The sequence below is a fragment of the Thermobia domestica genome, chromosome 6 (genome assembly GCF_964235325.1).
Source record: "Thermobia domestica chromosome 6, izTheDome1.hap1.1, whole genome shotgun sequence".
Taxonomy (NCBI): Eukaryota; Metazoa; Arthropoda; class Insecta; order Zygentoma; family Lepismatidae; genus Thermobia; species Thermobia domestica.
Window position 1 is genome coordinate 258,895,769 of NC_137459.1, and position 26,475 is coordinate 258,922,243.

General features: G+C 34.2%; 1 protein-coding gene across 4 annotated transcripts in view; it reads right to left on the reverse strand.

Moving 5' to 3' along the window:
- Positions 1 to 26,475, reverse strand: part of LOC145688485 (cell adhesion molecule Dscam2-like) — a gene marked incomplete at its 5' end in the record, with an annotated part of 1,010,929 nt that overhangs the window by 180,459 nt on the left and 803,995 nt on the right. For 3 of the 4 annotated variants that reach the window (XM_081762793.1, XM_081762792.1, XM_081762789.1), the window contains 2 exon segments: positions 17,264 to 17,542; positions 22,496 to 22,657. In XM_081762793.1, coding sequence (XP_081618919.1) covers positions 17,264 to 17,542; positions 22,496 to 22,657 — 441 coding nt within the window. 4 annotated transcript variants of the gene reach the window in all.

The following is a 26,475-nucleotide window of genomic DNA, read 5'->3' on the forward strand; positions in this document are numbered from 1 at the left end:
ACATAAAGAGATCGCGAATTGTGCCTGATGAATTGATCTTAGCAGCGTTTTATTCCAGACAAACTTTCGGGGGCTTTCCTATTGCCACCGGAACTAAGAGAAGCTAAATTACGATTACGTATTACTGTTGTACAAAGTATATCCTTTAAAATGTATGTCTCAGTATAGACCCTCACATTTTGATTTTGCTCTCCAAAACAAAATTTTCTGGAACAATTCCTGGATCCTAGTTCAAGAACAGAGGCGAAGGATGTGTGTAAGAAACTCCTGAGAAACCTGCAGAATCTGCGTTTTCTGAAGGGTGAGACGAAAAGTGGATAAAAAAGTAATTAAGTATACAAGCGCTGATTAAACAAAAGGTTAGAACCTGGCGACAGACACGGTGGTTTGTACACAAGGTTGTGCTCTGCGTCAGGTGTATTTATGAAAGAAGAATTCAGTACACGTTTTATCAAACCACCTGCGCTCACCTGTACTATGAACATCTGGCGCAAATATATGGCATTATGTGTCAAATATAACCTATATAAGTGAACAGAAAGTCAGCTCTTCTGCAACAATACAATACAAAAGCTCATAACTATCGAACGACAAAGAATAAACTTCAGAAATTTGATTCATTGGAATTAGTGCCACAACCGGCATATGGTCCAAACCTAACTTTCTCGATTATTATTTATTCCAATCCATGGCTTATTCCTGCGCTCGCAATATTTCAACAACCAGCAGGACATATGAGGTGCAAGAACCTTCCTAGTGGACAAGAATTAGTATTCGTATGAAATGGAAGAAATGGCTTCAGATGGCGCAGCACAATTACCTCTGCTTCGAGAACTGGCAGCTTATGTTATAATTTCACGCATAAAACAATTGATTAAAATATTGCGAAACTTACACTCACACATACACATATATACATAGATGGTCATTAAAATAATAGAAACACCTGTAGTTTGTAGTATGTATGATGAGATGGTAACACTGAGGATGAAAGCGCAGAACCTGTTCATTTTTGATTGTGTGTTAGAAGATCGTTTACAATATGTCAGATAGAGTAGAAGCGTGATGTTACTTTATATTTTGGCGAAAAAAAAAAAAAAAAAAAAAAAAACTTTAATTTCAATTCTAATACTTTATATTCAATAGACAATGCATATTTTGCCTTCATAGCAATGGAAAGGCTACATTTAGCATAGAAAGGCGGATGTCCTGTCTTAGATTCAAGCCAACGTGATCAGCATAAAAAGAAATTCATGTTAATACAGCTAGGTGAACAGCATAAAAGTTCAGAATTTTTTTAACGGATTATCTCATTCTTGGACCTTATTCATATTGCTGCTCACGAGGGTTTGGAGCACATATCTAGTACACTACAGCTGGATATTGGATTAAAATATTTTTGTTTATTCTGAATTTGTGTGTAAAAGCAGACTATGGAAAATGAAAGGATCATTGTAAGTAGTAAGACACATTTTCTACCCATAAGTGTACAGCATTGGGTTGCAGGGACAACATTAGTTACAGTTACAGAGTCTCCCTGACAGTGGCCACCTTAACATGTTATATATTGAGATTTCATTCATGATTGACAAAGTATGTAATTTGTAATTGTACTTTTCAGATATCTGGAATAAAAGATCATCTTGGTGTAGGATATTTATCTTATTTCATTTTTATTCATTCATTTGCAATTTGTTATTTTATATTATATATGCATTATGGGAATTTTTGTATTAACATATTGTTTTAGTTTTCACTTGCTCATAACATTCTCCCACTATCACTACTGAGTTCCTCCCATTATTTTCTTTGAATTAGCATAATTTTGGAAAAGTTATATTTAGAATTTAACTTATTTGGAAGATATTAAAAGTAAAAAATGAGGCGGTCTTCATAGCTCCTGACTACAAATTCTATTCATATTTACGTAATAGATTTGTTTCTGCGTTTAATGTCGAACCTCTACTTTTTTTCTTTATATATCTGTATATGTATATTTTTTTCTGGTTTATGTATGTTTCCACTCGGTCGCGCTCAAATTATATTGAGTTTTTGCTGTTTACTTTTCTTGCAGTAATCTCGTGACCTACATACTTAGTTTTATAGCTTGTTCTTCTTGTTATGCTTCCTAAAAACCACCTGTAAACATGGAACAATCCCTCTTCTCCCAACTTTCTCGACTTTGCCTACTTCTCTTGAGATTTATTTTGGTTTACCCCACGAGAACGCGAATAGGTTCTTTACAAACTTTGAAAAATTGACCCTTATTTCTAACTGGTCTGATTGTCGAAAATCGGGACTTTTCCCATTGGGTTTAACAGACTTATCTTTGTATTGGTATAAGTCCCGCGAACGCATTCGTTCCTCTCATGAATTGATTTAAGAACGGCCTTTCTTAAACAAGTTTGGACAATTGTGCTCCAAGTATCAGCAATTAATCAATATCGTTCAAGATTTCAGAAGCCCAAGAAGTCGCTGACTCCTTAAAACAGTATTTGAGTAAGCAATTAACACTGGAACTAGCGTTTAAGGAATTTTTAATGGATGTAGTCAGTGGTTTACTCCCAGAGCACAAAGTGGATTTCTCGCAGAAAACGATTAAAGATTTTGATCAGTTAATTAACGAAGCCGAGATGAAGTAAAGAGCTCAAATGGTCCAGCAGAGGAGATTGCAAAAACCATTACTCCTTCGACCCCTCTGCCTTGCCTCAGCCACGGTCCACGATGGACGAAACGTTAGCTGACAAATTAGACAAATTATGTTTAGAGTTTCTTGGTCAAAGTCCTACGGTTGCTTTCAGTAAAGCCAAGTTCCGGGATACGCCTCCTCATATTTCCAAAAGAGACAAATGAAAAGCGAGCATACAAATCGTGCTCGCTCCAGAGACAACACTTCTTCGAACTCGCAAAACAATGCTGTTTCTCACCAGGATCATGATACTAGTAGCACTGAAACGAACAACCCTTAGGCAAAGCCTTTTTGCTTGCATTGCTACTGGCACAACAATACCACTGTTCACACTAACTGTAATCACAATTCTAAAGAAAAGGCTACGGAGAGCATCAGTGGAAATTCAAATGCCACTTAATAAAAAGAAGGTGTTTTATAAAAAGAAAAAAAAAAATCCAAAGCGAAATACAGCAGGGAAATATCATCCCCAATATAACCTCCTCTCCGCCATTTCATCCCTCCACTAATTATATGTATAATATCATTTTCATACACCAGCGCCCAATTTCCATGCGTAGAATGGTTCCATACCACCCAATAATGTTCAAATATCTACTCATGCAAATCATCTAGCGATTGCTAACACAACAAATAAAAAAAAAAAAAATAAATAAATAAAATAAAAAAATAGAAAAAAACTAGGTACAGAAGGGGCCGCCGTTTACTCCACTATTTCCCCTCTCCTACTAAGATGTAATACGAAATACCGACACTCTCACCAGCTGAAACAGAAACTACCTCACTAACCAGTGATTCTTCTTCTTTCTCTCAAAGTTTCATGCCCCCCTTCCCCCCAGAGGGGGGTACCAGCTCCTCAAGAGTAGTACTTTTTCTTCTCTTCCTTCTCACAAGGGAAGGTCCCAAGTTGTCGCTCAAATCTGATGGTCACATAGCACATCTGATAGAGCGTCATGGGAAATTAAAATGAGCAAAATTTAAGGTGCTATGGATCAGAAGGATAGAACCTAAAGGGGCTTGAACATTTGAATATCAAAAAAAAGAAAGAAAAAAAATCATGAAAATATATACGTCTTAAGTAAATATTTAAAAATCGTTAAAGTAATCAAAGCAAAAGGTGAATGATATAATGACAACAAAATGCCGTATCGAAAACCACAAACAGTGTTACCATAGATGAGGTAGTGTTGCCAACTTAGCATAAAAGTAGCCTTTCTATGCTAAATGTAGCCTTTCCATTGCCATGAAAGCAAAATATACATTTTCTATTGAATGTAAAATATTAGAATTGAAATTAGTTTTTTAAACTTTTCCTACCGAAATATAAATTAACATGACTCTTTTCTCCTTAGAGGGATATATATATATATATATATATATATATATATATATATATATATATATCAGCCACTTTTAATGTGTTTGTTCACATCATTTTAAACTTTTCCTATCAAAATATAAATTAACATCACAGAAAGGAGGCATGTGTTTTAGTAGGCAGATGGTTTATGATGATAAACTGGAGATCTTTCTCTCTCTCTCTCTCTCTCTCTCTGGGTTTCAAAGAGGCCAAATTGCGGGTGCGCGATTAGTTGACGCAAGTGTATCTAAGGTTGCCAGTGTGTTAAGTGTATTGTGAGTACCAATGTGCAAAGTGGTGATGACCTACAAAGCTCGTTGAAAAATAACATTGGCAAAGTGCAATAGTGGACAGAAGTGAAGCCTCAGTGACGGGAATTACCGAACATTGAAGAGAAATTTTACCAAAGACCATAGAATGAATGCAGCAAAAGTGACTGGAAAACTCAATCAACATCTGGAAAATCTTGCGGCAACTACAGTTGTATTCGATTTGTAATTTTCATATCGTTGAACACTACCAACAACGCTTTAGCACAATGAAAATGTGCCGAGAGCTTCAAAATAGACCGTCAGTGATTGAGAGAGCGTAATATGATCCGATGAGTCCTCTTTCAACGTTATTTCCAACAACAGGTCGTGTCTATGTATGGCAAGCATCCAGAGAAGTTTATGCTCCAAACTCTCTCCCTTATAACGTGAAACATGGCAATGGTTCTGTGATGCTGTAGTTTACAATTTCCTAACATTCCGTAAATTCAGTTATTACGTTCACAGGATGCTTTACTGGCAGTAATTACGTAGACGTTTTAGATGTTCACACGTATTTTCAGGTCCATATGTTGTTTGTGGTCAATGACACAGCTTTTCATGATGACAAGGTGCCAATTGCTGTTCTGTAATCTAAAGGTGTTAAACGTCGTATTATCAGGTAAGTTGCATTTAAATATATCTAAGTCAGATGAAACATAATTATGTCATAATTTATTTAGATAATAAATAAATAAATTAATAAATAAATGAAGAAAATAATCTGTGTTAAATCTTGAAGTTAATATGGTTAGAAAATAAACATGGTTTTACTCTGAAGAAAACTTTGCTCTGAAAAGTACTTGTTCTTAAGTACAGTGAAATATAAAACAATAACACCCACTTTTCTTCTGAAAACTACTTGCGCTCATAATTAGCATGTGTGGTATATAAGTTTACAAAAAATGCTTCAGAGAACAAAAATTTACTTCCATAGGTGCTGCAATTCTATCAAGACATGAGGTTATAAATCTTGTGAAAGAGAAGACATGGTTTTCATTTTTATTTAATTAATAATCATCATTAAACCATGCTGGCAGGTATATAGTTCAGTTGTTTCTAAGGAGCAAAATACTTATTTCGAAACGTAATAAGTAACTCATCAATTTGATATAAAGGAAGAACAAAAAAGCTAACATTTTATTCTAGGGATATCCGCAAATTATTTATTAATTTTTTGAAGTCCCTTAATACGAAAAATTGGAAACCAAAAAGTACCTATACAGTAATTTACTTGATAATCAACAGCGTATAGCAATGTTAATTCAGAACTCAAAATTTTGAATCTATTCATAGTATTCATAAATGTTCATACTTGAATAAGACGTTACACACAACACGCTAGAATAAGAAGGTGCGTTTTGAGAATTTACTCCATTAGTAGTACTTTCACTATTTGAACATTCTTCTTTCATTGAACGACACTTTCTGATAATAGTCACACCGTTACATATGCTAGTTGAGAATAAAAATGCTATCAAAATTATCCCTCTTGCATCAAACTTGCATATACATAAGCGTAATATTTTGTATTTAAAATTAAAATTTGATTAGCTTCCTTTGAAAGATCAATTTGCAAAGCATGCTATTATTTAGTCTGTCGTAGAGCTTATTTTTATAAAATAGGATATATTGCTACGAAACAAGAATAATTAGACTACATAGTCAAGTTAAAAAAAAAATATATAATGAATTTGTCGAATGTATCAAACTAATTAACTAAATTAAACTATTAATTAAGCAATAAAAAATTAGAAATAATCAGTAAATATATAAGTATTTAATCAGTAAAATAAATTGTCAACGTAAGTCACGTTCAAAACTGGTGTCCCTTCATTTCTTTTCCAGTTACTTTTTCTTTCTTTTTCTTTTTTCTTTCTTTTTCTTGTGAATTCTATATGGATTAACAATTAGGGTACAGCTTCAACTATCTTAAAGTAAATCCGATTTTATCTTTAATTTACAATAAGCTACTCGAATCCATTCATTAATTTAGGAATCATTAAAAAAAGAAATGTTTTCCAAGGAAACCTACTTTTAAACGTGACTATATAACCAAGTCTGCAATATGCTTCGATCTGTAAAACACATTATTATTATGTTGCTTAAATCATTAGAATAAATGAATGTGTTAAATTTTGGTTAGCTTCATGTGCATATCTGCTTATAACTACTGCTTCAAAACTAATACTTGATGATAAATAGGAATATAGCTTTCAAGAATGTTGGCCTATTTATTACTTATAAATGATATCGATTAAGGAAAGTAATTATGACTAAACTCACACTAAAATTGAGAAGGGAAACTTAATAGAGGATATTACGATCTAATTTAGAACACAAATTAAATTGAATAATTTATAGAGCTTGCATAGGCATACCATAAATAAATTAGTGAATGGATAACTATATATGATTTCGTGAATTTCTTTCTCTTCATACCACAAACCTTCAGGACGACTAACACCCAGGCGACAACTATACTACAACAAAAACACCAACGCCATCTAGCCATACAATTCACAGACATCTCCTAATCCCTGCTTGTGCGGCAAGTTGCATTCTATTTGAGAGTGATATGGCGTATCAAGATTTGCTCAGACAAGTGCATTGTGTCTCTGGCTTTATGTAAAATTAAAAAAAAAAAAATAAATAAATAAATTGTGTCTATGCATGAGCATGTGCATCACTAAGCAACTTGAAATACTAAGCACTGCTCAAAACTGTGGAAGGATGGGATATGATTAAGGCTTTCTATCAATGTTTTAAGCAAAACCTTAATTTATGTGTAAATTTAATATTGATTATACTTTCGCAAATGTGTGCTGTGTGTTGTTCACTCAATAGATATACTCACAGTATATACATATCATTAATTACATATAATGTTTTCAATAAAAAAGAATCAATGATTTTCTTGCGTAATCCGAAAGGATAGCCGTTACAATAACACTTTGAACTTCGATTTTTTAACGTGCATTAGTTTCAAATAATTTAACACATACGAGACGCATGTCAAAAAAGAAACATAAAAGGAAACACGATATTAAAATAAAAAGAAAAACAATAGAAAATGGTAGATGAAATTTATTGTGATTGATACACAACCACATACTTTCCCTATTTTTCGACGTAGTCATTATGAACCTCCAGAGATTTCTGGTAACATGGCACAAACTTCCGTTTACCCTCTCTGTGTAAAATTCTACCGTCTGAGAGTGCAGACAGTCCAGGACTAATGTCTTGAGAACTTTGATGTCGTTGAAACTCTTCGATATAAGCCACTTTCTCAGAAGAAGAAAAAGAAAGAAATCGCTGAGGCTCAAAGGGAGATGATTAAATAGTTCCCATTGAAATCCTTGAATTGTCTTTACAGTACCAGCACCTGTGTTTAGCTAAACGTTGTCATGTATTAGAAGAATTCCAGAGCGTAGTATTTCTTTCCGCCGATTTTGGATGGCACGTAACAGATTATTCAATTATTGACAACACATATCTGCTGTAATTGTTCGTAATGTTTCCAAGAATTCCACAAAAATCACACCCTTTTAGTCTTGAAACACGGTTCCCATGATTTTGTGAATTGATGGTGTTTGATTTAATTTCTTCGCTTTAGGAGCATCAGAGAGCCGCCATTGCATTGACTGTTGTTTCGACTCTCAGTGGCGTACGATATCCAGGTTTCATCCCCGTCACTATGTGAGAAAAGACCTTATCCCCATCCTCCCCAGAAGACACACACACAAAAAAATCACGTGTAGCTGTCATTCTTTGCTCTTTGAAAGCGTCTGTCAACATTTTTGGCACCCATCTGGACACAGTTTGTGATAATCCAGCTTAACAGCCACAATTCGATACACTGTTTCCGCAGACATTTCTGAAAAACTCTTCAACGATTTCAGTTGTTGTGATTGGATTACACTTTCCCGTAAACGCGTTCCATCAGATCGTTCGTCCGAACACTAGGCCATCCGCTACGCTTATCATCATGAGCATTTGAACGCCCTTCCCGAAATTCTCTGCACTGTTGCCTGACTTTCACTTCACTCATTATTGTCGATTCGTAAATAGCACATGATTTCCGATGCAAGTCAGATGCATTCTGTCCTTTGGCGTTCAGACATCATATGGCAGATCTCACTTCACATTTGGCGAGGTTTTGTATTAATGCAGTCATTTAACCTTGCTGCTACTCGCACGTACGCAACTCCACTCGCTCGGACGACTCTATTTCTTTGGCAAACACAGAATAGGGCATACTCCTGCGCAAGATCAACTTCATCAGATTGCTAACCCTGAGTAAAGAAAAATATCGGCTTCTTTTGACATGCGCTTCGTACAAATCGTTTTAAAATCTTTGAGATAAATGAAATGAGCTACAGAAGGTGTCCACTTCTAGGTGTGGACCTTATAAAACGTTTCCATTTAAAATAAAATGAAACATGATTTTCTAATTTGCTTTTACCACTATGGGTCATGTATTCATTAAGATTTTACCCATTCTATCAACATTTCTCTTCAGTATATAGATAGAATAAAGGGATCTAAGTACAGCCATACGAAATTTAAATTAAAAATACTTGCATGGGCATCTTCAGTATAACATCCACAATAACACTAATGAAATATATAAACCTCTTTTGGGCGATAAAAAAATGTTAATCAGTATATGTAAAATTAAGATAGGAACACGAGAAAAGGAGAGCATCAGTGTTTGAAAATTAGACAAGTAGCCGGTATGATAATCTCCATTAAAAAAAAAAAATCTTGTTCTTTCGTGTTCTGATAAACGAATGATACATTAATGATCGAGAAGGGAGTAAATTCTTTGACATACAGTAACTCAATGCACTTCATTAGTGTTTTGTTTGTATGTGCTATTCCAAACAGCATTAAGCACTTTATAATTCAAACTGAAAATTAGACACATCAAACTTTGGACGAGTTTCAATCAGTGTTCGGAAAGTTGATGCCAATTACCTTTTGTATTCTCTTTCTTACGTTAAATATTTAGCTGAGTCCTGGAGTATATGTAGCTAAGAATAAGACAGTGATTGTTTTAGTCACCTCTGATAATTTCCTTCCTGACCAATACTTAAATGAGCGAGCATATTGTGGTTTTTAACGAATGTAAGAGAACGTAATATAATTGAAGATAGGACATATTGTTATTAAATTGCCACCTGTTTTCGATAACAACAAAAAAAGAGACCACATGCATAGGAAAACGTGCTTTAACCAGGGGCGGATCCAGGGGGGGGGGGCGATCGGGGCGACTTTCCCCCCAGAAGAGGCAACTTTCTTATTTTACGTATATAAATAAAACCCATCCCAAAGTTTGGAGCCCTTAAAAGTAGCAGTATGACAACCCACCGCCCCCCCCAGAAGTCGGTCCTGGATCCGCCCCTGGCTTTAACTATGAAGCTCATTCATGTATTATTGTGAGATAAAGGTCCAAAAAGAGCCAAGTTTCAATATGACTGTATAATGTAATACTTTCGGATCTAAGAAAAACACAAGGTTAGTTAAGCTGTATGTTTCCAACAACAAATTTAACCTTTATCAATATGTTTCGTGATCTCTCAGCCAGCCTTTTAGATTGCAGTTTTCGTATTAGTTCTGTGTTCTATCAAAAGAAAGTCAGTATTTTTCGTGGAGGCATATACAATTTGTTTGTCTTCTTTTTAATGTCAGAATGAATAGTTATCATATATATTATATAAACTGCAGATTGAATATCAGTATATGCAAACACGTTTCAATACAGGTTTGCTATTACGGTTAAAAAGAAGATATCTTTATGCCAAGTCTACGACTAAATGTTGTAGATTTTCTTTTTTCTTTTCTTCTTTTTCTTCGTGTGTGTGTGTATAAATTGTTAGTAGATTTAGATTCTTTTTGACCCGAAACATAATTGAAGGGTTTGGTGCAAGAAGGAGGCAGCCCCACTTTTTCCAGTATGTAGCAAATTAAAAACAAACGTTTTAAAAATTCAGTTTTCACCGCAACCAAACAATATTCAGGCTTGTGTTAGGTTATGGGATATCAAATACAACTGACCAGAAGACAGACCAATGCATGAGCCTTTTTCTCTTGTACGTGATAGGGTGTGCAACTCAATAGCAGCACAAAGTGGAGCTGCCTCCTTCTTGCACCAAACCCTTCAATTGCTGTTTTAGAAACTAACATGCATAATATTTCAAATAAAATAATTTTGAACTATATAATATTGTACTTGAGATTTCGAAAGCTACGAAAGAAAATTAATTGATGGGTTTAAGATAGTTGAAAGTTACTCAGAAATGTATTTCAGATAACTGATCTTTTTTTTTTTTTCTCGTGTAAGCTTTAAGTGAGGCGTTTTCTTTAAAATTATGTTATAAGACATGGATTTCAAATATACGAAGTCAAATATCTTTTATTATCTTCAATTTTCTAACTAATATTAGGACATACTTAAATTTTAGTTGAAGTGTGTGCTCACTTTTTAAGATCATCGATCTAATACAGAGGTATAATTAGTGGCTTTGATATCCATAAAAAATAATTTAATTGGGAAACTTCGGAAGAATTCTACTCAAAACATATAAAATCAAGAAGTAAATACAAATTAATCAATAAAACAATTAGTGTATAGCGATAGTTACATATTGTCAGCATATCAAAATTATACACTTTAAAATAGAGTAGTAAAATTAGAAACATTCTATGATCATGCTTTTGAAGATACTGATGAGTAAATACTACTGATAATGTTTATCTATTTTAATACGACTCAGGCTTGCGTGAATTATATGCAACAGAATGAAAAAGTAACATACGTGACATTGGTCTCAGTACTTGAAAATGGCTACTGTATTGAACATATATGTGTGCACACCATATCGTGACACTAGAATAACTAATGGCGGAATCCACGCAGTATTGTGTTTAAGAAATCAGTGTAAATTTGTAAGAAAAAAAGTAAAATAAAATGAACGACATACTTTATTCAGACACGTTATTCTTCCCAGTGACTCAATAGTAATTTTATTGTTAACAACTAATTACAAGCAAGGAAAAACAAAGTTTAGAACGGCATAATTGTAAGATTTTAGGAGGGAGGAGTTTAGGAGTTCCGCACTGGGAGGGTTGCATAAGTGTGAAACGTTTAAGTATTTTAATTGTAGATGTTTCAAATATTAAGTTTTATTGTGTTTTATTACACACATACAATTCCGCTACTTTTAACTTTTATTAAGTGCTGAGATAATCCCTAAGCATTTACCTTCCATTTCTAACTTTCTCAAGTACAAAGATAATTCGTCAGTAAATTGTTCTTGCATTTCAGGATTATTATTGTTTTATGATAATGAGCATGCTAATATTCTTTCCGATTTTATATGCAGTGATATGTAGTCAAAGCCAATAAATTGTACCTAATCTGTCGTGTCACAGAACTGAATGACATCCAACGAGAATCTATTGTCAGACAATCAGAATGATATGAGCCAGAGGGAAGTTGGCCTAAAGCTTAAGATTCCCTATCCACCCTCAATCGAGTGATTATAAAATTTTAAAAGTGAAAAAGGAATTTCTTTTGTCATGTTCAGTTTGGCTTGAAGAAACAGCACTACATCTGAGGGCTACAAAACGGATGGTGAAAATAAACCCAAACTGCAAGGTTACAGATGTGGCAAAGCAATCGCAAAGTTAACAAATATCTCTACAGTTAGGCTAGTACAGAAGAGCTATCAGATGGAAACTACTTATATAACGGCTGGCAATATTCAAACAGAAACAATGAACAAAATGGATAGTGACTGCTTTTAAAAAATAATGTTTTTTTGTTTTGTCTTCTCGAATGAGTCACTCTCTGTTCAGTTCTCGTATAGCAGTCGTATAAGAATATGGAGAAAATTAAGACAAGAATTCAGTAGGAATTGATTGCTACGAACCATAAGGCATGGGTGATTATCAGTTGTAGCATTTAGCGTACGGGATGATTAGTTCCTGCAGAATGTGTGGGCAAATTAAGTGCGAGAACACAGCATGTAGGAAGAGCGTTTTCTCTTAGTATTCTCAGGACTCTTGAACATAAGAAGAAACTCTTACAACACTGTTAAAATTATATAACATTGGTCAGCAAACAGACATAGAGATGAAACACAGTTCAATCAATCACGTAACACAAAACTATACGGCCCGATAATTCTGCTTCTCTGGATTCCACTATTGGACTGCTTTATGTCGAATGGTCCACCACCGACAAATAAATGTAATAAACTTTATCCGTGCCCGACAAATTAATTTGGAGAAAGCAAAGAATGGAATAGCTAAGTTTTAGAATACAGCTTCTCTATTTGTTTCAAGTTAATACTGTGAAAGAAATGATAATGTCTCAAAATCGAGAGATTTACAAACCATGTCTGTATATACAACCCATAATAGATTATTTTAGATCATTATGTGAATATTTTATTACTATATTCAATATTCGATGTAATCCAATTTTTATTTTTATTTAATTCTTTTAATCTCTAAGAAAATGTAATTACTATGCTTTCGCATATTTATAAACTATTTTCGTGAAATGAACTTTAATAGTTTCTAACGGTTAAATATTTAAAACTATTTATTTCGTAAGCTGAACCAGTTTATAGAGATACTATCCTCACTTTGAATACTCGAACGAGTTACTGCTCAAGCTAAGTAAGGAACGACAATTACATTATTATATCAGGTTGTACAAAAAGTATTGAGCTCTTGAAAGTCGGTATTGGGAATACGTTTATTGTAATTTGAAAATAACATTCTGAAACCACATATGCACTATTTTGTCCAATTACTTTCCGATGTTTTTTTTTTTTTTCGCAACATCACAACCCAATCACTATAGAACTTCTGTGGTTTATGTTAAAAAAACTTGTGACATATGGTTTTCACAGATCTCTTTTGAAACTAACTTAACACTATTCAGGGAGTTCTGCAGAGACCGAAACAAATAGTAGTCCGACGGTGTCAAGACTGAGATATACTTTGTATGTCCTCAAACATCCCAACCAAATTATCTCAATTTCTGATAGGTTGTTAGAGATACATGCGGTCTGGTGTTGTTAGCGTGGTATACTTCTATTGACCAGTTCCAATCATTTCATTTGAGTTGCTAGGTGCACTCACGCTAATTGTCGACAACACAAGTCCGAGTACATTCTTTTCGGCGACAGCAGTTCGTGATGCAAGGTGCCCTTCCAATTCCACAAAACGCACAAAATGATCTTCATGAGCATCAGTGTGAGCTTTCCACACAGGTTTGAAATATCTCTTCGCTTCGACCATGATCTTTATAGCAAATTATTGTCGTAGGTTATCCACTTTTCAATCACTCGTGATCAACCACTTCAGAAGTGGCTCGAGTTCGTTATATTTCAGTAGAGATTAATAGATAGAAATTCGATTAAGTAAATGTTTTTGAATCACGCCATGTGTTAGTCAAACGTCGAGCTCCTTTCTGTAGTCAGTTTTCTCCAAAATTGTTTAACACTATTTGGTAATCGATGTTTAGATCACTGGCAATAGCATGACTGCTTACATGTCGGTCTTGCGCGACTTTTGCCAGAATATGATTTTTCCAGAATACTGTGGTTGGTCGTCCACTGCGTGGGGCATCTTGGACATTGAAATTCCCAGAACAAAAGTGATTGAATCATATTTTAGCTATTGCTTTTGATAACATATCTTGCCCTTACATAACACAAACTTCTTTATAGATCTGCAAAACAATTGCATTTTTATCGAAATAAAATTGTAAAATGTCGTGCAGTTTTTCGAAAAGTTCCCTCAGCTTCACGGCGCAATACCTTACTTTTGATTATTAGAATTTCACCACTTTTTGAACGCTTACTAGGTTCAACTATCTGCTCTCAAATGAAGTTACGCCTGATTCATCGTCACGCATATACCCTGAGATTTGGGCCACTAACGCCAAAGGAAAATCTTGTGAGTGAGAGGCTCAATACATTTTAGACACCCTGATATAACTCCGACTTTTTCAATTAACATATATTGCCAATTTTTAGAGTAATTACTTAATTATTTATTTCACAATTCTTAAAATAATATTGAAGAAGAAGAAGAAGAATATTGAATAAAAATAATATTTTGTGCTGTGCATAGTGTCAATTCAAACAGAAAAATGCTTTTGTTTTACCAGACAGTTAAATAAAATAAGTGTCATAAAAGTTAATATTTTTCACCACTGTTATCAGTTACACATTTATAATACAACAGAAAAAATTAAGACTAAATTAGAAGGTAGTAAAACAGAGAAAACTACGGAAATTAAAAATACCAAAAATTTCGAATGAACAAAGATTACATAATAATAAACTAACATACATTCCTTAAAACTGTATTATAAATCTATGAATGGCAACGAATTGCAATTTGACACACAAAAGCATGATACTGGATGCAAACTAATGAACATTATATATTGCTTATGGGTACTGTTTAGTTAAACTAATTAAGCAGAATAATACTTTGTTTGGGAGTATTCGCTATAAAATGCAATTGACTGAGACTCAGAAGCATTCAAACAAGATATTGAAAAAGCCTCAAAATATTATAGATAAATAGCTTTCCTGAATTTAATGTAATAACAGAATTAAATGTATGTCTAGAACAGTTTTGAAAATATTGCTATATAAAAGTTCCTTACCCCTTAATAAATTTTGCATGCACATGAAATATTAAGATATAATCAGTAGTTTTCTAAGAGAAAAATTCTGCTGTCAGGTATGTGATAACCTGGGTCAGGGTCGTAATTGTTATTTCTTAAAACCCAGAGAAATCTATTCTGAATAAATTCATATATTTATCAGACACATATATGCTATTTTTATCCACTGACTATATCTTAATGCTTTCATATATTTACATGGTTACATCCAATTCTTCTAGAGCTTAATTTTAAAGCGAAGCAGTTCTCGATCAATATTAATATCGTGTTTTGGTTTTTCTTAGTGGAGTCGTATGTGTTTTAGGCCAGCCAGTACATGAAAAGCTAGTTTCAGTCCATTATATGTTGCAAAGGTGCTAGAGCTGTAATAAGTATAATATTACCAAAAGATATTTGTCTCGTTACCCATAAAGAATATGAATTTATTTCCTTATGTGAATTAGTGATATTACATATCTTGCTGGTCATTTTCACTATTATGGAGGTCAAAAGAGAGAACTTTTGGAGCTAGTTTTGATTAAAATATAAGTGTTATAGTTAAGATACGCAAAATTAACGTATAATGTACTGATGACTTTTCATCAAACAGAAAGCTCTTCCTCGGGCTATTGGTGGTTGAATAATGAATAAAAATATACTATAATAAGTGGCAAGTAGTGTTGCTGTTTGTTTTCCTGCATTTATGTAATACTATTAAGTACAACAATGTGTTATCAAATTCAATTATTATTTTGTAATTCCAATTACTAGTAAACGCAGAAAGATGTACAAGCCTTGAAGTATGAGATTGACCTTTTTTTAAATCTTGATGTTACTGTCTTGAAACAGTTGTTCTGATGTGGTTAAGTAGAGAAGGGTGAGCGGGAAAGGTTTTTTACACACAAAACCACATGATAAAATTCTACAATTTCTGCTCCAATAACATGAGAAATAATTATATATTATTATTAAAAAGTATCTAACACTTCCTTTATATTCTTTCAGTCACAGTTTTTACTATTGTACAATTTTACATATCAATTGTCGCGAACAATTTAATGAAACAATACATCTCAGGAAGTATATTGAAGAAAACCCTAGCAAGCAGACTATAGATACACAAGTGTTGGGAAATAATGAGATCTGACATCAATTTTAGCAGTTTTATGAGTGCTAACTGTTCCACGCTCCAAGCATTCAATTATATGTCGCGATAGTAAAGCTAATGTAACGGTTTGATATAGTCGTACCCATATTATTGGTACACTCGTGAAATCATGAACAACACATCAACAGCACAAATCTAGAGGAAATGCTTCCAAATATTCTGAGGTGCTTGAAATGAACATTATATACATGCAGATTGTAAAATACGTCGCCAAGACAATGGTGGAAGGAAACGAGAAGGAAATTGGTTTGATTGGTTTGTGTGTGTTACGGCACAAGGATCCACAGCTCTAATGTGAAATAATGTGATTATGCATAATGTGTTGTTATTAGTTGCTGTGCAGGTGTCAAGTGTGCAATGACTTCGGCAACACAATCATAACTAACCAATCCGACACAGAAGAGAAGGTGGTGCATCTCGTAAACCAAGCGGGCTAGCGGGCAGGTGCATAGTGAGAAAAGCCCACATGTGTGCAGAAGTGATGTGAAGTTAAGTTGGTGCCACGATTCGGAGAAGAGGGAACTGTTCAGTTTACTTTACCGCTAACCACTAATGAGGACGTCTGTCGGGTTTCCTTTGCCGGGTTGCTGGCGACGCAGGTGTAGTTGCCAGTGTGTTGCAGAGAGACATTGGCTATTGCAAGAGTGATTGAATAGGCATCTTCCTTGATATCTATATCTAACTCGCGAGGAATTGCATTATCGTCTTTCAGCCACTTCAGTGTGAGTGGGTGATCCCCTTCTTGAACTACACACTGTACCTGAGTGCGTACACCTTTAACCAAGTCACCAAAGGAGAAAGGACGTATCCTAGGAGGAACTGAAATAAAGAAAAATTCACATATGTAAGTGAATACAACATATTAAAAATCCATCGTTGTCCATCTTGTCAAGCGAACAACAGTGTGGAGTGCAGTCATGGATCAAAGTTTTCTGTCATTCCATCATAGATATAGGTTCATTTTTTTTGTAGACAACGATGGACTTTTATCTTTAAAAGAAATTAGGAAATATACATATTGTACTTAGCATGTGATTACCATTCACGCGAAGTTCAGATGAATGGATGGCTCTTGCTGCGTTGTTCGTGGCGGAGCATGAATAGTTGCCGGCGTGCTCCACTTCCAAACTGTCAATAGTCAAAGAACTTATGTACTCGGTGTCTTGTCGTATTCCAGGGTGTCCGACCAAGGCTGTCCCGTCTTTCCACCATTCAATCACCACAGGAAGGTCCCCTTTAGTGACGAAGCACTGGACCCCTGCTCGGTCTCCCAGGTGTAAGTCACTTTGGAAAGCGAATGGTGCAATACGTGGGGGGACTGGAAGATAGAGGTCAATGACTCGATGCCAGAGAAAATGGTCTTCATCATAGCCTACGTGCTTTAGTTATTCGAAACCTGTTATACCTTAATACCAAGTTATTGTATTTACTTAAGACACTTCCTTCGTCCAAGACAAATTATTTGCTAAAATATTTTCGTTTTGCTGTAAAAAACTGAAAGTAGTTGTTATTTTTTTGCTTTATGCAGTTTTGCCTAAAAACTGAAAAAAATGACAACAAAGCAAATGACAACGTGGTTTACACAGATGTAAGCTAAAATTTCTTTGGTTCTAAAGACTAACCAATATATTCTAATATAATGACAGCAAACTCTTTCTTGATGATGACTGATTTCCCTAAGTGCACTTTATATTATTAATAATAACCTACTTTTAATGTATTCTTACTTCATTTAATTTCTATATATTTAATGTACCTAATGAGATCTTTTATAATATAGAACAAATTTAAATGTCACTGTTATTAAAAATAAACTACAGTGGCCTATATTTCACAGAAATGTTGAATACGTAAGGAGTTGAAATATATGTAATAAATTTTTCATTATAAACAAAGAGTTTTCTTCATAACAGATGCCTCTACTTCTCTTTATTGTAAACGTTTCAAACTTTTCCTTATATTACCTTTAGTTCGTTAAGATCCAAACCACAGGTGCTCCCACAGGAATTGAATATATTTTGATATTAACGTTGAGATCACTGAATAATGAATAACTACCCATTATCAAGTATTGAACCAACCAGACTTTCTATCCCCTTTACCAAAAAGTGTTCCTTCTTTAGAACCCATTCACGATGCCCGTTATTCTGAAATGCCTGCAATGAAATTTCTTCGAACGATTAGATACGAATGTTGTATGCACATATACTAAGTAACCAATTTCAGTAGACTTACTCTTGTTTGATATAAGAGAGAAATTCTACTTTTTTCTTATTATTGTTTAAACCGGAATACATTTTGAACTTCTGATACTCGATGAACATTGATAAATATCATTTATTATAAATATGGATTACTATTTCTTTTACAACTTCCAAACATTTTTTAGCTTAATCGTTCCACATACAACTTATTAACACTATTAGAATCTAATTAAAGTTGTTAGCGTGACTTCTGACTAAATTCTTTCTGTGTGGCAAGTTTGGACATGGTAAACATATTTAATAGCTAGAAGGGAGAACGATAATGTTCTCTAAATGTCTAAAGTTAATACTGTTATTTTAACGGTTTCAGTGTTATAAGTTTCCTATTATTATGAATTACAATACATTAAAGACATTTTATCAATTATTAATTAATTACAATTTTAAGAACTATCCTATCATATTGTTCATTGGAAAAAAGAGCTTTATTAGAAGAAGTATATGCAAGTTCACTACAAAACTTGGAAGCTACTTTTGCTATATACAGTAGCAATATATGTTTGTTTCTGTTACTACACAAACATTGTCTTAATTACTATTTGATAAACTAGAAGCTCATCATTCCACATTCCACATTTTGTTTGATAGATAGTCCATTTCATTCTCCAGAAACCCTTCTTACTGTTTGCTCCGCCACTGGGCATCGTGTAGATGGAGAAAATAATAATACTTAGTAGATTATTAACATTTAAATTTTCTTTTCATGTGAAATGTTTTGAGTCGGTAAAGGCTAAATGACTTTCGATGATTGCCTTTGAAGATGCCCTGCAGGAGACCCCATCTCATTCTGATTTGAAAAGCCACACAGTAGACAATGCAAATCAGTATTTTATATCAACGTTATTGAAAGTCTGTGGGAGAAATGAAATAACATTTAATTTTAATTTCCAACGCTAGTTTATGCTTACAAAGCGGACATTACTTCGGGTAGCAGATCTCATAATATTGAAACTCAGAATTAAAGTTTTAAAATTTTTCAAAAAATGTATTAAGTTGCTATTAATGTTGTTAAGATCACTTGAATATTTTAATCAGTAATGATTTCAGGCTGCTTTTCCTAGAAGAGGATCGAAAGGGAATATATAACAGACGTAAACAAGTAAGCAGTTGCAATTTTTTAATATTTGGGAGAATAATTCCGAGCTTCGGAAAACATTCTCCCGTAGACTATCCCCTGAAATCATCTCTGATTTTAATATTATATACAAGCATATTTTTATAATCTTTTTTTTCTACTTGGGAATTAATATTTAGTAGCAGTTTAATAGTTTTTAAACAAATGTTGAATTTGTGTTATTTTTGAACAACAATTACTATGTAAATTTCCTCTAAGAACTTTGAAAAGATTGTTTGTAATAAAGTTGAAATAATGTTATAAAAGCTAAAAAGATTTCAAGGGCCAATCCATTTCAATATGCCCAAACCTTTAAGTCAATGGTTGATTTTCCATCTCAGAAATAAAGTTGAAACAGGCATATATAACTGTTTTAGAACAAAATTTCAAAATCACAATTATTTGTTTTCTATTTTTTCTCCTACAATGGCTGCCATATTTATCTCACTGGCGTAAAGGTTTTTGGTACTTGTAAATGTGAACGCAAAATGAAATAGTTCTAGATCATGATAGAAGGTTCGGGAAAGTATAATTGTTTTAATCATATTTCAGGTTATAACTATGACATTCACCTAAGCTTTCCTTATGGCTGAAATTTAAGCCTGAATTGTATTTCCAAGATGTAAAATAACTTTTAATCACCTATGACATATTTGGAGTATACAAATTGAATATTTGTTTTTACAGTTGTCTATCGTATGGAGATTTATGCTGAGCAAGCTTTAATCCTTAGAACGCTCTCACACTTGATATACGTACTTAGAATGAAAATTTGGTAAAACAACTAGCAGTGTTACGTGTACACCACTTGAAAGAATTTGGTTTCTACGGAGTAATATTCAATAAATTAATATTGAAACCCTAAGTGGTATAATGTTTCTATTATTTCCGGTTTAAGTAAATATATTAGAGTGGAGATGGAATACATTCTTTGAACGCTTAATTGAATACAGGAAACTGCTTCTTTCTATCTATTATGGTTTATATTCTATCGGAATCGACGTTAAAATCAGAAGTGTTTGATTTCTGACATATCTGGGCCAATCGAGAGTTAAGACAAAATATGATACCCATCTTTAGAACGCTAAATCGATTAAAAAAAAAAAAAAACGCTTCTCTTCATCTCTTATTGATTTTGTTGTATGCATATTATTGAAACCGAAAGTTGTAGTGGATTTCTACCACTATCGGTCTTAGTAGAGAGTTAACAATTTATACGTATAAAATGCATTCTTACAACACTAAATCGACTGCAGAAAACCATGTCAGTCAGTCTATTACTGTTTTTGCTTTATAGTGATCATTGTTAAAGCCGAAAATGGTTCATTTTCTGCCACTTTCTATTTTAATAGAGAAATTAGAGTGGGAATGGGATATTGTCTTGAGACACTTAATTGATTTCAGAAAACAACTTCTCGCTATGTATTACCATTTTTACTTTATAACGAACAAAATTAAGACCTGAAGCGGTTGATTTCTGCCTGTTCCGGCTTTCATAGAGATTTAGAATAAAAATGGGATATATTATTGAGACGCTCAATTGATTACAGAAAATCACTTGTCGCTACCTATTACGGTTTTTATACTCTGACGATCAACGTTAAAACGGGAGTTAATTGGTTTCTGCCACTTCCGGTCTAATAGGTGATTAAGAGAAAAAAATGATACCTATTCTTTCAACACTAACTCGATTCAAAAGTAACGATTCTCGCAATTCTTATCGATTTTACTTTATGTAGATTATTGAAACCGGAAAGTGTGATGGATTTCACCACTTACGGTCTTAGTAGAGAGTTAGGAATTGGTATTCAATGTGTCTTTTGAACGCTTAAGCGATAGCAGGAAATTGCTTTTCACTATCTGTTATGCTTTTTGCTCTATAGTGATAATCGCTAAAGGCAGAAATGGCTGAATTTTATTATTTCCTGTTTCGATATCGGGTCCAAAACAAGCTTGGTTCCTAACTTTTAATCGTGTTCGTTCTGAGCAAATTTATTTTTGATCCATCAAGTAGTTCTTGATTTTTTTTTTTTGCTTTCCGGACACACGGACAGTGTAAGCATATAAAACAGTTTTGATAAACCAAACTCCTTAAAAGATTAAAATTAAATGAAAGAACTGATAGTTTCTAAACTCTAGAGAAAATAGAAAGCGTAAAAAGGCTGATTGTTTATGTATGACGAGTAACACACTATCATTGCTCCCCATAAAATTTCAGCTCGATACTCTGTCTTCTTTATTGAGAAAAAAAGGTTTGAGAATTTATTTCGTATTTTTCAATTATACGGAAGATGTAATTAAAGTTCACATTACAATATTAACCCTTTAACTGCCATAATATATTAGCAAAAACTATATTCCTGTGGCCAAAATGTAATTTTGAGATTTCTCATTTTATTTGGATCGATTCTGCGCAGTGCATGTGTATAATCTTTGAAATCAAAACAAGTGTGAGGCATCCATAAGTGCCACGCGGCACACAGTTATAAAATCATTGAGGCATAGCATTGATGCCTCATGGCGGTTAAAGGGTTAATTTAGTCTTAAATGTTCTTGAAGCAAAGAAACTTCTCCCAATTCTCTAACATGATCCGCAGCTATTTCGTTTCGCGCGAACGCCTATAAATGACAAACGACAAATTTATTGATACTCATGGCCGCTATTCTTAGGCAGAGAGAATCAGAGAACAAGTAATTGTTTTGAATTTCTACCTAAAACTCGTCATAAAAAAAAAAAAAAAAAAAAAAAACACGAGAGAGGTTGTCGAATATGAACAACTTAAAATTGATTTACTCTCACGTAAATTATGGAAAAGAGAAAATATATACAGAGGAATATAATAATTGAATTGATATTTTACTCAGAGGACAAATCAGGATTAACTAATCTTACCTATGACATCAATTTTAACACTTTGACTCGCAGAGAGCCCTTGCTTGTTAGCAGCTGTGCAGCTGTAAGTACCACTATCATCTTTTGGCTGGACATTATGGATCACTAGAGTTCCGTTTGGGAAGACTTGCTGTCTTATATTTGCAGGAAGTTTCCTATGCCCTGAAATGATATCAAAATCTTTCCTGTAAGTTAATCCTACAATACATATATAATTCTGGTACCCAGTTTGAGTTTTAAGTATGATTAGAGAATTACGCTATTAATTGTGTAATACTTTACGCTGATAACAAGAAATTCTTCAATTCCAATATGGGTAACATGGATTTGAATATAGTAATTCACATATCTAAATAGGGGTGATACGGCGGCTCAGTAGTAGATCGTTCTATTGTTGACGGGGAATTTATATGTTCGAATCATATCGTAATATATGGATTTCGCGGTGGACAAAGGTTTTCTCAGGCTTACTCACTCAGTTTTATTCTGTATTGTCATTCCACTGACAAAGAAACTTCCTTGGTACATCATGAAATTTTTGATGAGGATTCAGTTGCTGTGCCTTTGTGGATCATGAAATAAATTTCTTCCGAATGTTCAGAGTTATTGGCTGGAGCTACTTTCAGCGTATTGTGTTTATATATACAATTTTTATTATATATCTAACAATTTTTATAAGATAGTCCGGAAGATCAACAAAGTAGAGATGAAAGAGATCGAAAAAAAAGAGGTAATAACAATTCCCTCAGCCTTTTTCCTGGAAATTTTTAAAGTTTTCAAAAAAAGAAAAAAAATATTAAAATTTTAATTACGAAACAATAGCAAGGAGTTTCACCATTGTTTCTCGATTGTAACACGGAAAAATGTTTAATTACTGCATTCTGGAAAACGAAAGAAACATGTAAAGAATGAAGAATAAAAGAAAATACGGAATTTGGTAGGTAAGAGATTAGAACGATGAGCTCATTTATGTTTATATTGAGTTAATATCCTTTGTTTCATTAATCGTTGCACTATTGCGCTAATCCTTTATTAATGGTTTAAAATTATAAACTGAACCTTTTTCTAGATTATCGTCATAATATATTTTATTTCATAATCCTAATAAGTTTATCGACAGCCAGTTGTAAAGAATAAGTTTCTTTTCAATATCAACAGTTTAAAATCAATTACAATTTTCACTTCTTCCTCTGTTTCTGCTGGTCCAGAATATAAAGCAATTTTTGTTCCTTGCTATATACGAGGTTATCGCCATATTGGGCTCCCGAACGGGACTTACAAAATTGTGAATGAATTCAATTTCGGTAATGAGCTCTGAAACATATTTGTATATTTGGTGTATTAATTGATTCGTGTACTAAATCTTGTATGCGCCCATACATAAGATATATTACAAATTGACTAAGCTTAGTATATTAAATGATTACATTTATAAAGATATAGAAAACTTTCTACATGATATATTCGTATTTGTGCAACGCATAATTCTTTATAATACCTTTTAATAAATATTTACTGCCCTACATATTTATTTTCATATATAGGGTGGCCCAAAAGTAGTATACAGTCTCGTACTGATCAACTCATTGCTTTTTATATCATTTCTTATTGTTATCCATCAGGTAGACTTAGTTTCTTCATTATTTGTTCTTAATGTCTTTTTACTTATATCTTAAGCTTAGAACAGCCGAAACAAATAAACTTATAAGCTAGAATGTTATACTTGATCAATGCAGGGGTGTATACCTATTTTTGGGCCAATCTTATATGAAAATGAAATGAAATCTTTGAGTTTTACGTCCCACGCTTACGCCGATTAGGCTAAAGGAGACGGTGATGAAGAGAAATGAATGAAGTGGTTGAATGAAGAAAGTGGAAGGAAACGGGAGAATCCCAAGGAAACCCACGCACACGGTGTTTGTAGACCACAAAGTTCACTTGATGCGAACTGGAATCGAACCAGAGACCCCATGCACCAGAGGTGAATGCTCTACCACTGAGCCACCGCGGCCCTCACTTGGCCACCCTGTTTATTTAGCTTCATTACCTAGTATTATATAGTAATTAAAATGTTTTATTAAATTTAATTACAGCGAATATACAGGGTGACCGCGTGACTATGTTACAAAATTTAAGGGATGATTCCTGACACGGAAACAAGAAAAAAAGTTCAAATAAACTTTTGTCCAACGTACATAATTTCGGAGCTACAAGGTGCCGAAAGCGTGGGAAACTGACATTCAAAGCTCTATAGCTCGACTATGGTGAATGATAGAGCTAATGCGGCATGGTCACGTCAAAGACACCGAAGCTGCTGTATTCAAAAATGCTTAGGTCGAGATCGTGCAATTCGTGCACAAGGGATTCCCCAAAGGAGCGTAGGGATTTCCGGATAATCTGTCAAGAAAGATGGGTCGAAAAGGATACGGATGAATAGCTGTCCCAACTGCTAGCAATAATGCGTCTGTACTAAGTCGATATCTCGCACAAGCACAAAATGGCGAACAGTTTTATACGTGCCATGTGTGGTTGCATAACGCGCACTAAATAATAATGGGAAACATGAAAGGAAAATGTGAATAATTTAGTACAAATGTTAAATACATGATATTACGCTGTCCTATCATTGAACATACGCATTTAATAAAAGGCAATAGTCATGGAACGTTCTAAAATGTTGTAAAAGGATCACAGTATTAGTCTTTCTTCCATGTATTGTTGTCATTGAAAACAAATAAACAAAACTGAGCGAAACAACCATAATGCAAAAGAGGTTGTTTCCTAAAAACAAAAGTCACAAGAATGGGAATAATGTCTTCAATCAACATTTTACAGCAGGATTGAATGCAGCCAAGAACATCATCAATTACCTGTAAACGAGACAAATCTCCCAATTATCCTACAATAGGTGATGGACATGGCGTCCCTCTACTTCAACACAGGCGTTACAGCGTCGCAGTAAGATCTGACGCATCCGCTGTAACAACCCAGGATCTGTTCTTATAGTATCACAGACAGCGAGTATTCGTTCTAAGTTCTTCTGCGTTGTCTATAGACGTTTCATAGACAAGTGTTTTGACATGACCCCACAAGAAAAAAATAAGTGGATGCAAATCTGGGGAACGTGCATGCCAATTACAAGGACCGCCTCTTCCAATCCATCTGTCACGAAACGTTTGATTCAAATACTCTCGAGCACTAGCTGAAAAGTGGGCTGGGGCGCCATCATGTTGAAACCACATCCGTTGACGAACACCGAGAGGGACATCCTCTAATAACTCTGGAAGTATGTCTCGCAGGAATCTCGTATACACTGGTGCAGTTAATCGTGGTGGTAGTAAATATGGACCTATTATCTGATCACTGATAATACCCGCCCACATATTTATAGCGAATCGGTCTTGGTGGCCCCTTTCCACAATTGCATAAGGATTTTCGTCTGCCCATACATGACTATTGTGACTATTAAATATCCCGTCTTTCGTAAAACAAGCTTCGTCGGTGAAAAGCAGGTAGGAAGCAAACTGTGGATCAATTACAGAGCGTTGGAGAAACCACTCTCAAAACCGAACGCGAGGTTGAAAGTCAGTTGGACGTAAGGCCTGAACCCTCTGCGGGTGATAGGGGTGTAACTGTTGCTCGTGTACTACTTTCCAAACAGTATCTTGTGCTACTCCCCTTTCACGTGCTACTTTCCGGGTACTTACTGTTGGGTCTTGGGTGAAACGGTCAAGCACTTGTTCTTCAAAGTTCGGAGTACTTGTGGTTCTTCGTCTTCCTTGGTCGTAGTATTGAGGTTGTAAATTCCCCGTGTCTCGTAAGCGTTGAAAAAGTCTGGCAAACATAGTATGGGCTGGATGTCTTCTTTCTGGATACTTCAGTCGATATAACCTATTAGCTTGTCGACTGTTGCCATTTGCTTGACCGTATACAAATATCATGTGCGCAAGTTCTGCTATCGAATACTCCATTTGATCTCA